Below are 14,177 nucleotides of genomic sequence, written 5' to 3'. Positions count from 1 at the left end.
ACTCCCGGAGCACCCCCCACAAGAGTCCCCGAGGGACACGGTCGAACGCCTTCTCCAAGTCCACAAAACACATGTAGACCGGTTGGGCGAACTCCCATGCACCCTCCAGGATCCTGCCGAGGGTCCTCCTCTCCAGTACCCCCGAATAGACCTTACCAGGGAGGCTGAGGAGTGTGATCCCCCTATAGTTGGAACACACCCTCCGGTCCCCCTTTTTAAAGAGGGGGACCACCACCCCAATCTGCCAGTCCAGAGGCACTGCCCCCGATGTCCATGCGATGCTGCAGAGGCGTGTCAACCAAGACAGCCCTACAACATCCAGAGCCTTGAGGAACTCAGGACGGACCTCATCCACCCCCAGGGCCTTGCCACCGAGGAGTTTTTTAACCACCTCGGCAACCTCAGCCCCAGAAATGGGAGGTCCCACGTCTGAGCTCCCCAACTCTGCTTCCTCATCGGAAGGCGTGTCGGTAGGATTGAGGAGGCCCTCGAAGTATTCCCCCCACGACGTCCCTAGTTGAGGTCAGCAGAGCCCCGCCCTCACCATACACGGTGTTGACGATGCACCGCTTCCCCCCCTGAGCCGCCGGATGGTGGACCAGAAACTCCTCGAGGCCGTCCGGAAATCATTCTCCATGGCCTCCCCGAACTCCTCCCAAGCCCGAGTTTTTGCCTCAGCAACCGCCGAGGCCGTGTTCCGCTTGGCCTGTCGGTACCCATCAGCTGCTTCCAGAGTCCCACTGGCCAAAAAGGCCCGATAGGACTCCTTCTTCAGGTTGACGGCTTTCCTCACCACTGGGGTCCACCAGCGGGTTCGGGGGTTGCTACCACGACAGGCACCGACCACCTTACGGCCACAGCTCCGGTCGGCCACCTCAACAATGGAGGCACGGAACATGGCCCATTCGGGCTCAATGTCCCCCACCTCCCCCGGGGCATGGTTGAAGCTCTGCCGGAGGTGGGAGTTGAAACTTCTCCTTACAGGGGATTCCGCCAGCCGTTCCCAACAGACCCTCACAATACGTCATTGCCCATGTGAGCATTGAAGTCCCCCAGCAGGACGAGGGAGTCTCCCGGAGGAGCACTCTCCAGTGCGTCCTCCAGGGACTGTTAAGTGTTGTTGAGAAGTACCGACTCATATACACATATACCTATTATACTAAGTCTTGAGCCACCCCTAATTTTTTAATTTTTTACTCTTTATATTTAGCCTCCAAAGAGCCAGACTATCTTGTAATCTTTTTTGAGGTCTTAAGCAATTATTCTTCCAGCTTTCTAAAGGTGTTTTAAAGTTTTTCTTTGGACATTGGCTGACCATTTTTCAGAATTAGCATAAAAAGGCACTCAATTCAAGGAATGAACCAGTATTGTGTCTATGCATAACAGACAATTTACCAAAAGAAAAACACTTTGTTGTTTGCAGCCTGTTGCAAAGATACATAATTTGTTGTCATTTCTGTCGTTGCATCTGTGAAAAATACCAAAAATAGCACCGTTTGACAGACATGAGAAGTTTTTTGTTTCGTTTTTACCGACAAGGTGATTCCCAAAGAGTAAATAGGCCTAAAAAAAACCTATCTACGGTAGATGAACAGTATCTGAAAGGGGTTTTCTTAAGAAATAGGAAAGAAATCCAGTAAAAACCTGACACAGGACCTGAGAGATGCATCTGGACCTTCAGTTGATCCATCTACTTTGCACTGAAGCCTCATCAGAAATGGTCTCCATGGAGGGGTGGATGTCAAGAAGCCGTTCTTAAGGAAGGGAAACAGGGAGAAAAGGCTGAGGGATGCCAAATGACACAAGAAGTGGACTGAAAATCAGTGGCAACAGGTCTGATGGAGGGATGAATCCTCCCCAGAGCCCAGAGCTCAACATCATTGAAGCATTGTGGGATCATCTTCACAGAGAAGGGAACAAAGGGCGGCCAACATCCAAAGAAGAGCTTTGGGATGTCCTTCAAGAAGCCTGGAGAACTATTTCTGAAGACTACTTAAAGAAATGACAGAAAGCTTGTCTAATAGGGTTCAGATTGTGTTGAAGAATAAAGGTGCTTGGACCAAACACTGACTTTCAAGCTTGTTAGAATTCTACAAACTCTCTTTTTGCCTTAAATACTGTATTTCCATTAATATTTGCTTACGTTTCAATAAATCCCTGCATCTATTTAATTTTTTTCATTGCAATATAGAAAGAAATTAAGTGCGGCTCAAGACTTTCGCACAGTACAATATTCTGTCTCATCTAAATGGTTAAAAGAAAGTGCAAAATAACACATATATCATGATGAAATCAAAATACCTCTTTGTTTTTCCATCAAGCAATTTGGCTCATCCAACTGCAGCCTCCCTGCAGATGGATGAGCTAACGTAGGCTGTGCTCACATTCCTGGATGTAACATGGCAGATCTCGTGCTGCGTCTGGCACTGATAAGGTTCACGGCTGTGTGGGCAGCTTTTAACATATGTTCCATCTAAGCTGTGTGAAAGTCCTCGTCCCCTGCAAGGCGTTATGCAATGATTTTCCCAAATTAGTATTTTACAAACAACAACAACAATGATGACAGTAATAATAATAAATTCCAAGGTGCTTTACAGTGAAGGGTTGTAGTTTAAAAGCACTTTGATTGGTCAACAAGACTAGAAAATCACCATATGAACACAGTCCATTTAGATTGCAGCTTTTTGCAGCTGGAGGTGATGTTAGTGGAGATTGAACCAAGCTATGAAGAAATATAATATATAGTGTCTGAGCTTATAATAATGACATCAGATTTAGCTTTGTTCAGTTGAAGATGATTTTTTGATTGTCAGATCTGAACCTCATTTACTCAATTCCCTAATGAAATTGTTGGAAGAGTCGATAGATGTGTCATCTGCATCATAATGAAAATTGATGTCATATCTACAAATTACGTGTCCATGTGATAGCAGGGAACATGGAACAAAGGAGGGGACAAAGGACCAAGGACTGACACTCAATGTATGTTTTTAGGAATGGAAAAAATCCCATAATGGAGATATGAACAAAAAAAGGCTAACCTATTTCACAAGACAATTTGTAGAATTGAATGATCTATTGTATCAACTGTGATACAGCTTACTCCATTCACTGGAGTCAGCTGCTATAAGAAGGTCATTAGGCACTTTGAGGAGAGCAGTTTCTATAATGTGGCCTTCTTCAATAGCACAGACAAGTACCATGTTACCAGAGTCTAGCTTTATCAGTTGAGCCCAGTTGAGCTGAGATCAAGTAAACACGAGGACGTTAAACCGGTTGTTATTGCACCAACCTTTTAGCAACTGGATTTCTATGAGAACAATAAAACAAAAGTACTGTAACAATGATAGAAACGAATAAGTCCAATCAAAAACACAGAGTTTAAACAGAGGCGCTCTACTGGAAGGCTTCTTTAAAGGGCTAGTTCAACTTTTCAGGCAGTTGTTTTGTACCTTTTAGACAGAACCAAGCTACTTTTCTTGTTTCAAGTCTTTGTGCTAAGTTAGCTTCGCTGCTTCCCTCAAAGATGTGTGACTGGTGTCCATCTGAACCTCTACCTGTAGGCAAAAAACTTGAATGAACTATTTAGAGAACGGGGACATTCTTAGCACATCTGTAATCAACTGGCTAAATACAAAAACGATACAGGACATAAATTGGACCTCGGGCTCTGGTCTATTTGGCTTGAGTTGGTTTTTATCCCATAAAAAAAAATAAGCATTTACATTTAACACTCTTTTGTTTTCATAACTGCGCATGAGTCATGTCAAACTGTACTAAATCAGAGCTCAATTCTCGTTATGCTTTTTTTGTTGAAACAGTAGGCACCAATCAGCTTTCCCACACTATTAATCCCGTGCCGCTGTCTGTGGTGCTGAATTTGGCCCCAACAGGCCATTCTCATGGTTTATAAAGTGGTAACTTACAGTATGTCCACACTATAAGTAACCTCACCATGTAAAAGCAATAGAACAATCGCCTGTACAGCTGTGGTGTCTCAGTTGACACAGCTGTACTGGCCCACTGGGTTGTTTCTTCTGGTGGGGGGCTGGATGTTCCCCCACTCATCTGAGCAGGACCACGCCGCTGCTCGCGTAGGAGGAGGGGCGAGAGGGAATCCCAGGAAGGGGTTAGAAATATCGCGTTACTGGGGTCGACCCGTCCAGTCACCACTTCCCAGGAAGTTAACACTGAGAAGCAAAGAATGGATGAATGAAACTGAGAGGAGTTTGAGCCTAATGTGTTTTGAAGAAGTACGACGAGGAGAGGACGCGCTCTTTCCTCAGTAACGGGGAGTGAACGAGCTCCTCAGCGGCGAATCTGCGGCAAAGTCAGCCCGACCGAGTGGCTCTAGGATGAAGAAGCTCCACTACGATGCATTACCAATTTACCGCCTGCTTGTTTTCGCCTGAGCAGAGCTTTGAAACACGCCGTCCTTTGTGATCGGACGTGGAAAGAAGCGGACGTTTCCTCGGTTCCTGTTCAGCAGCAGAGGAATTTGGGCTGATCCCACATGAACATCGTGTTTGCACGGATTGACAAGGCCCTCGGTCGCTGAGCTGGACAGCATCAAAGCGCACGGACCTCTGGCAAAATGTCAAGGATGCTCCGCCAAGGACCTCAGATGGCAGCGTGAGTGTCAGCAGCGGAGGACACAGGACGGAGGTCTCACGCGAAGCTCGGGGAACCCCTGCCCTTGCTTTCTTAGAAGTGTCGCCTTTTTAACCAGAGAGAATGGGACCGCTCGACCTGTGTACGTGTTCGTGGATTTCTTCGACGTGACACCGGACTGCTTCCGTGCTGCTGTGTGTGCGCGCCTCTTTGGCTCCGAGTGTGCTAGGACGCTGCGGCTGCTGCGGCTGTGCAGTTCGGGTGGGAACAGGAGCGCCGGCGGATGCCGAAGCCCCGCCGGGTCCAAACACAGATTGGTGAAGGGGGTCAAGGGATTGTTTTAGTGAGGGGGGGAACCCCTGCTAAGAGTACCGCAGCTCCTCATCAGGCTCCGCCATGGATGACTCGGGAATAATTAGGCGCCGGAGGCTGCAGGTGAGCCGTATACAGCGGACAAGAGTTCTGCTTGATGTTGGACGTCTGTTTTATTCATTCAAGCTTTAGGGTGCTGATTGTTTTCTTGACTGTCTGAGTTTATTATTATATTATATATTTTTTGTTTGTTTGTTTTGCCATTTAAATGCTGATAATGACTAAATGAAGATCAATTCCCCTCAGAGCCTAATGTGATGTATTCAAGCAGCTTTTCTTTGTTCAACTAAAACCCAAATAGATTTAGAATAAGACAAATATGACATCAAATATGTTATTTTCTAAAAAAAAAAAAGAAAAAAATGTTTTAATTAGTCAGTTCAGACAGCTAATTCATTAACTCCCTCACTGCTTTTGCCCAGACTGCAGGACATAGTCCAACTGGGATGCTGGGTTGGTACCAACTCAGATGTTAAAGCTCATTTTTCCAGTGGCCTATACCGACTGTTTTTGTCCCTTTTTGTTCATTTGAATGAAATATGCATTATTTCAGCCCTTCATCACACATATTTTAATGAGGACACATTTTCTCATAAAAACACATCCTTTAACATGAAAAGATTCTTTGGGTGAAATTAATTAGATGTTTCTCAATACTTTTTTTAAAAAGCTTTTTATATCATTACTATCTCAGTGACTTCTCACAATGGCAGAGCTAAGTCAACGCAACACAACCAGGACATCGCAACAAAGTGACCACATTAAAGCTACATATAATCTTTATACATCCATATCACATGCAGCACCTGTAATATTCAGGCTTGTAGCAATGTAGACGCTCATTCCATTTAAGGATCCCTTTGTTTTTACACACTATCGTGTCTTTAAGGGAACGCTGGTAATAAATGGTCACTCATGCATGCCGCTCTGACGCGTTCAGATGACTGTGTTCATCCATTATGAAGCAGCCTGCTTAACCATGGGTCATACTCTCCCCTCCATCATTGTGTGGTGCAGTCAAGTGAACTGAGCGGAGATGAGCAGCCCGCAGGCCGGGCGGAGAGCAGCCTCCTGTGGGCCTCTGCACTTACACAAGTGTGTGTGTGCGTGTGTTTGGGTGCATTTCATTTCTCTCTTTCAGTAATTCAGTTTGTAGTCCAGCGGTTTAATTTACTGAGGAGAAGCATCATGAAGAAACGCTCTCTGAAAAGTGCATCTCTGAGCTGCTCGGAGGAAAATTGACCCCTGTGGCAGTAAAAAGAGGGAGAGGGGTGTAAATGAGAGAAGGGGGGATTGTAGTGAGGTGTGCTGATGATTTCATGTCTCATCATCCCGACCACTCAGCTCACTGCGCTGCTTCTGTGATGTATGACAGGAGCTGTGAGGGAATTAATCACCACAGAGTCAGACTCAAAAAGTCGCTGGTATTTTATAGATATAGGCAGGCCAGCTGAATGATTTAATGTGTGTGTGTGTGTGTGTTAGAGAGAGACAGGGTTATATTTAATAGATGTGTGCATTTAGCTTATCTGCACAAGTTGTATGCCTATATGTTATCTTTATGGCTTTGTGTGTCTATGAAACCGTGTTGACAAATGATTGGCTCTGCAAGGTCTGTTCAACTGCCGTGTCAGTCCCCCGGGTCTCATCATCCCAACTGCCACATCGCGCTCTCTCACACACATATAAAGGCATACGCACACTCGTTCCCTCAGCACCATATGGTGACACACCCTGCTCCTCTGCAGTTAGGGTCAGGGGTCACGCCCATGATGCATTGCTCCAACATAACTAACATGAAAGGAGCATGATCTCGCTGCTTCTTTTCCGCCTGCCGCTCTCCGTGACTCTGCAGCTTCTATTTGACTCGCTCGCATTTCATAAGCAGAAGTTATGTCGAGTGCTGTGAGAGTTTGCAATAGCTTTACAATCATGCTATCTGTATGACTTAAACTGAATGGATTTTGCGTAAAGTAGGAAGAACTGCTGCTGACTGCAGCTTTCGTCAAGTTTCAAACTTCATACCTTCCAATACAGCTTTCCCTTTTACAGTAAGCCAAAATACAGCTTTTTGTGCTTTGCTGTGTTCACCGTTTGAGGGAACCCATTGGGCATCTTAGTCTGTACTCTTCTCTGAAAGTAAAAGCCTGCAAGTTAAGCTGCTCATCCTCTCCTCAGAAAGTGAAAGCTTAATGGTTTAGCATGGCAGCTCTGGCCCTTTCTGTGATCTTATGTTCTATTTTTCAAGAGTCTGTCAGCTGGTATTACCTTTTATATTGTGGTTTAGTCATAACTGACCCATTTGAAGTTCAGTGCTTCGTGAATATTATATAATATATATATATATATATATATATATATATATATATATATATATATATTCAATAAACATAACTAAACTAATGGTTGTATTTTCATTTTTGTTTGAGGGTATGTTGGGAGAAGTTAAACCCTATGAACCAGGATGTATACCAGCAGCTCTGGTACCAAATGAGCACAGAAGTACCACCATTTAGTTCAGGGCTCTAAAATGTTTTAATTTCCATATGATAAGTCCACATAAGCAAGCTGCAATCACAGAAGAATAAACAGAAACTCACTGATACAAGGGGAATGGTCATTCACAGCCTTCTGACAAAGGGCCAAATCCATTACACCAGCTTTAAAGAGCTCCTGGTTAAACTATTTGGCACAAAGAACAGGTCAAATAAAATGGACAGTCAAAGGTAATGCATCTTTCTCATCAAAATTTAAGTTAAGACCTCGATATGCAAAATAATTCTACAACAGTAAAGACTATAGACAATTTCACTATGTCATTGGGTGAAAACAGAAGACAGACAATTCTCATCACTTCCTTCTCCCAAATACTTGGTTTGGTCCACAATGGTAACACTTGGTGGAGCAAGGAGCATTCATGTGTGCATGTTCATAAGAGCTCCATTCTCAACCAGGAAGTGGACCTCAGAGAAAACAGCTATTAGAAACTGGAACAAAAAGGCAAAATAATGGAAACATTGCTTCAATTAAACCTACTAAACAAATACATGAATTAATCAACCAAAGCTGATCCTAAATTTAGTTTGATACACTCACAGCACTGGAACTAATAATGAATTCAGATAAACCAAGGAAGGAACAGATCACGTGAAAGAAGGAAGGAGAAAGTGGTGTTCCCTTACAGGGTAACCCATACACACCTGATTTAACAGCATTATTATGACCCACTCTTTTTGGCAAATCTGCTTAATGTAATTTATGTTTGTGGGCATAAACAGCTTTTTTAAGGTGCAGCTACAGCATCTGGACTTTGACTGAACCATTGCAACACCGTCATTATTTATTTAATTCGATATTTTTTTTTTTTAGCCAGTCAGTGGTAGATGTGCCGCTGTGCTGTCCTGCTCTATGACCCAGTCTCACCCTCTTAGATGTAGCTCTTTGTGCAGTTTCTTTAAGCCTTACTCAGTCTGACCTTGGGATGAACTTGCCGGAAGGTCCACCCCCTTGGAAGATTGGCAACTGTTTTGAATGTTTTCCACTTGTGAATAATCTTTCTCTCTGTAAAATGCTGGACTACAAATTATTTGGAAATGGCCTTATAACCCCTTCCCAGATTGATCTGAAGGGTTTCTCCTTGGTGTCCTGTTAATACACACCTGCATGCCCCAGACCAGCAAACTTCTGCTTTTCTAGAGGTGCTCACACCTGTGGATGATCAGTTAATCAAATGCATTTGATTAGCAGCACCTGGCCGCTAATTAACCTCCTGATTCCTATGGAAGCAGTTAAGGTGTATTGTTTCTTATGTACTGCTTCCTCATCTTAGCTTTGCTTTTGTTAAACATAAAATTACACAGAGTGATATGTCGTGTTGTTGTTCATCTGAGGTGGCATTTACAATATTTTAAAACCTTGCGAGGATCAGATTTCATTATGTCTTTAGAGTTCTAATGCGCATATACTGTATGTTTAATCCCCACCCATCAGCCCTGCTGTAGTTCTATCTTTCAGCCCTGCACTAGTTAGTCAGCCTCTGCTGTAAGTGCTTGCTGATATCACTCTCTCTTGGCACTGAAACACTCCTTGATTGATCCTTGTTGTTTTTCTACTGGCCGGCTCGCCAGCATTTCTCTTTGCGCAGCCTTGTCAAATTGAATCGTCTGGTCAGTGCATCCTGTGTGAGCAGCAGCGCACTTCATATTCATGCAGCTCACCTAATGCCATTTCCTTATTACAGGGCTTTTTTTTTTTTTCTTTTCTCTTTTCATTACTTCTTTAGTGCAGCCAGTATGTCCTCAAGGACACAACAGCAAAGGAGCTTTTATGGGCATGACTTAAGACCGTACCAGGAGAGAGATTTCCCTCGTCTTAAGTCTCTGTTGGGTTACTGTCTGCATCACAATGTTTGTCCCTGAATGACTTCACCTTCCTACAACCGCAGCATCCCAGACAATTATGAAAAGAATGAAAGTTTTCTCAACCTATCTCATCCTTGCACATTCTTGCTTAAAGCTGACTCAATTGGCAAATAATGCAGCAAGGACAATGACCTAAAACATGAGCCAGTTGTAAAAACAGGCGTCTGGAATGTGCACCACCCCCACCCCACACACTACACACACACACACACACACACACATACATATATGTATATAGGAAACACAGAAACTGCAGGGAAGAAGCAATAAAAAAGGTTATTTGTTGTCAAAGTGAACAGGTTTTGACAGACTTAGGCTGTCTGCAGGTTAGATATAAGAAAAGTCAAACACTAATCTGTATTTTTTTGGCAAAGATACTTGTGCATACACCGCAGACATTGCAAGACTGTGGCACAATCACATTCCAGTGAGAGCACTTGAATGGATGTTTGCACTGCCTCCCTTACTTTTACACCAGACACTGGGCTGCATACTCACATGCTCTGCTGTCAGCGTGACACCCGGGGGCTAAAAGGGGGGGATCAGACAATCATTTATAGGCTCAAACCTCAGCTTTTCTCCCCCCAAGGACACGGTTAAAACTGGATAAAAAAAAAGAGCAGCCGCTCAAGACGGAAAAGACGGCTAGATATAGTGAGCAATTGTGTGGCTTGCTAATCTGGGCACTTCATATGTGTGACAAAGAATTCCATCTGTTGTCAGTCACCGTTTACCACCGTGGGAATGAGTGAATCCTCACAAAACATTAGCCTCAAACGGTTTTTTTCTTTCTTTTTTTAAAAAAAGCTGTCTTCATTCATGTGGTGATGTGGGAAATGCAGCCATGCAATGAGAAATAAGCATGATATTCTGACAAGCTAATTAAACCTCAGAATATGTGTTAGGACCCAGATTTGGACAAAGGACGTTGCTTCATTGAAAGTAATTGCCTGCTTATTCTTACTTTGTGGAAACCGATCACTGCTGAGGTCTCTATTGGAGTAAGGAAGCAGAGTTGAGGATGATGAATAATTCAAACTGATTCTGTGTTAAAATTAACACACATAAAAAAATACAGCATGGATGTTGGGGTGACAGTGGACTGATTTCATGGAATTTTGGCAAGTAATTTGAGAATTTGATAACTAAATTTCCTTGCATAGGCATATAATCTACAGCCCTATGGATTCATGAAACAGTTTGGACTCTCAATCTCAATTCTGTCTATTGTGTGTGGGCTCAAAGCAGGACAAGACCTCATACATTATGGCTACACTTTGTTCAATGCTCCATCGGATTCTTTTATTGTCTGTACAAGCTGGAGCAAACTAGATCTGCTTATATTGTAGGCTTATTGCGTTTAGATTTCAATCCTTAGTTAAACTATCCTACAAATGATTTAGTTCAAATTTTTGCCAAGCAAAAAAACGCTAAACACAACGCTAGAGCCAGTTTAACATGATGGAGGATGTGCTGCTTATCCCTGCTGTGCAAGATGCTGCTCTGACCATCAGGAGTAACATGGGGCTTGAATATTTTGCCCAAGGACAGTATTATGTGGAGCTGGGGATGGTTCTACAGGAAATTGTACTAAGTTGACGGCCTACTTCTCCTCTCGGTGCCCCCACATTTAGGTTTGCGGGAGGATTCATCTGTGTACCCCTTGTGGAAATCTTATTGGCACCAAAGATTTCTGGGGGGTGGGGTTATATTAATCCTGCTCTTTAAATTGAATAAATTGTAAATTTCTACTATGTTACAAATAGATTTAGTGCTCAACTGACAGGGCAAAAAGTGTTAAATTGCAGTTAAAACAATGGTTAGATGATGCAGTTATACCACACGTCGTATTTAGTTGACGTCCATTTAAAATGACGCTCTGAAGTCTATCACCTCCCCTCCTCTCTCCCTCTGTCTGTCCTTAATGCCTCTCCTCACATGCCTGGTGGAAGGGACAAGGACACAAATACAGGGATTGAATGTAGAAGCCGAGTGTGTGCATATTGACAAATGAGATAAGGGAGCTGTCGTGCAGTCCAGAGCTTCCAGCTGGATTTTCCTCTGCCGAGGAAACCGCCTTCTTTGGCTATAAGGTGCTCCCACAGTAAGGGATTGAATACCAAAGTCAACATTGCTTTGGCTTTACTGAGATGGAAAGCATGACACACAACCTCTGTCTGGTCCGAGCTTGTGTGTTACAGTAACCCCCCTCATGGAAGCTCGATGCCTCTTGCTCTTGCAAGTCATCTTCACCTTGGCTCTGACAATTCAGGGCCAATTAGCCGGATCAATGAAGGACAAAGTACAGAGGGATCAATGGATTGAATATTCAGTTGCCCTTGTAAAGAGGGATTTGTCTCATTTAAGATGTAAACCCTGGGGGACATGCAGTACGCTTTGAGGTTCCTAACTTATTTATGATCCTGAGTTGAGGAGATAGAAAGAGTATTGTTTTCAGAAAGGTAATTGTGAGTGTCACAGACTTAACCTTGTGGAAATTGACTGGTGAGACAAAAACACCAACACTGCTGTGCTGCAGGATTGTCTTTGTATTGTAGAGCTTTCAGGCAGCCAGGGTATAAATTTTGTGCTTTGACATATATACAGTAAGTGGCAGCAGGTCCCCATATGCTCGCTCCCACACCCAATATCTATCTGAAGGTTAACCTAATAACTGCACTGACTGTGGTTAACAGGCGATTATTGGATTGCTAACAGCATCTTAACAGCATTACCCTGCGTGTGACACGAGAGGGTGAAAAGCAACTAATGCATTAATTGCATCTGTTACTAATGGCTCACACCTGATCACACAAACAGCACACACACAAATGCATGGAGCTGAAGACTAGAACGCTCAGGCTCAGGGATGAGGCTGCAGCCCCTAAAGCATCCATTTCTCCCCCTCTGCTCCGCCCTTGTTTACACCGTTGGTGCTCTCACTGTCCCTCTCTAGCTCAATGTGCAGGGTTAGCAAAGAGCCGGGCTGTGCTCGCATGGGACCTGGCACCGCTCACACTGTTTTCACGCAGTGCAGTGAGTGTCGGCTGCTGTTTGGGCTCAGCACTCCCCGTCCATCTGGACCCCAGAGATACGGGGTGGCAAGTAGGGAATGGCTCTCAGCAGAGTCAGAAATGAACACACCGAATGACTTGAAAACAAACTCAGAGTCCGACACACACACACACACACACACTCTACTACAGGCGTAAATGGCCCACTGCAGCACCGGTGGAGCATTTCTGCTGAAATGAATGAGGACAAGTTGTCAGACTTATTAATCTTGATTAGTTCTATATGGTTCCAACTGCAGACCTCACTACCCACGCCCCTCATGTGACCTCACTTAGCAGGCCCCTGCGTTCTGGACCAATCGAATTTGAGCATGAGTACACAGCTTTTGCTTATTTCACCATAACCATCCTCTAAACTCAGTTTCTTAAATTGTCCGAGGCAGAAAGTAGGCTACGAAGTGGCTTTATTTTCCATAAGTAATAATCCTAAAAGGTCTCCTTTAAAATGCACACTACTGCACTTCCAGTTATCTTAAACTAAGGGTATTATACATCTAAATATTATAGTTTCACCATGAATGTGTGTGATCTTTTTCCTAGTTTTGTATTGCCATACATTTTTAAGGGCATGTGAAGTAAATGCTGCTCAGTAATGAAAAGCAATTTTACAATAACCAAGAAGTCCAGCAAAGCACTTTTTATGAGAGTTTTATGAGACATAAATTTTAAACAAGGCTTTATAGGTTTATTATAATTCATTAGGCTTGTCTGCTCTTACCCAAATCCAATTTGCTTAGTGTGAGGACCTGAGGAGTGAGATCTGCATTTGGAATTAGAAACTTCTCCATTATCAATATGCAGCAATTTATATAGCTATTGACGTTAAGGACATCCTTAACAAAGCACTGCGGATCTCTCAAGCTTTAGATTTCTCAAGTGTGGTTAGCACTGTAGCCTCACAGCGACCATGTATGCACACTTTTGTGGTTTCTTGCACATTCAGTTAGTATACATAGTACTTTGTCTTGTTTGTCTCCGTGTTGGCCCTGTGACGGGCCAGTACCCTGTCCGGGATAAACGCCGCATCTCGGTCAATGACAGCTTGGATAGGCTCCAGCCCTCCGCAACTTTAAATTGGATAAAGTTTGGATAAAGTGGGTATAGAAAATGGATGGATGGATATTCTTGGTGCTGCTGTAAATGAGAGCTTAGAAGAAAATCAATAGAGCTGTAACTTAGAAGTGCAACCTTTATTAACCCTTGCTAAATAAATTTGCCGTCTAACCTCAAGCAAGTGATGTTTTATAGCCTAAACTCAACCAGGAAGTGGCAAAAGACAAAAGTCTTTTAAGAAAGTGTTGTTGAGTTATTGACTAAATGGAACTCAGTGGTGGAAAAAAAAAAAAAAGTTCCAGTGTTCGTATCTTGGCGTCAAACACATGTCTAATCAATAGCTGAAATGCTTGATTGCACTGTCCATTCCTGTCCCTCCGCCTTGACCCTGGGACTTGTTAAAGGAAACACTTAAGAATGACATCTGCTCTGATGTGCAAACACGCTAGAGTTGTATTTCCCTCCTGCTGCCCATAGGCGTGGTCGTATTATTTGAACAAATGACCTATTTAACTACATGTTGTTAATTTTTTTTTTAATTGAAAAGGGTTTAACATCTCTAGATTTAACATATTTAGGAGTTATCAAAATGTCTAAATGGGAGATGTCTAAAGGTAATTTCTTATGAAAAGATATTTCCTTTCCA

General features: G+C 43.4%; 1 protein-coding gene across 2 annotated transcripts in view; it reads left to right on the top strand.

The window, feature by feature from the left end:
- The first annotated feature begins 4,652 nt into the window (after positions 1-4,652).
- The window catches only part of mast1b (microtubule associated serine/threonine kinase 1b), a 45,887-nt gene continuing 36,362 nt past the window's right edge, over positions 4,653-14,177 (top strand). For both annotated transcript variants that reach the window (XM_075454802.1, XM_075454801.1), the window contains exon 1: positions 4,653-5,046. In XM_075454802.1, coding sequence (XP_075310917.1) covers positions 5,008-5,046 — 39 coding nt within the window. In that variant the 5' untranslated portion in view covers positions 4,653-5,007. The remainder of the gene's footprint in view (positions 5,047-14,177) is intronic.

The sequence above is a fragment of the Odontesthes bonariensis genome, chromosome 21 (assembly GCF_027942865.1).
Source record: "Odontesthes bonariensis isolate fOdoBon6 chromosome 21, fOdoBon6.hap1, whole genome shotgun sequence".
In the NCBI taxonomy this organism is placed as follows: Eukaryota; Metazoa; Chordata; class Actinopteri; order Atheriniformes; family Atherinopsidae; genus Odontesthes; species Odontesthes bonariensis.
Note: the sequence above shows the minus strand (reverse complement) of the source record. Positions and strands in the feature narration are given on the sequence as shown.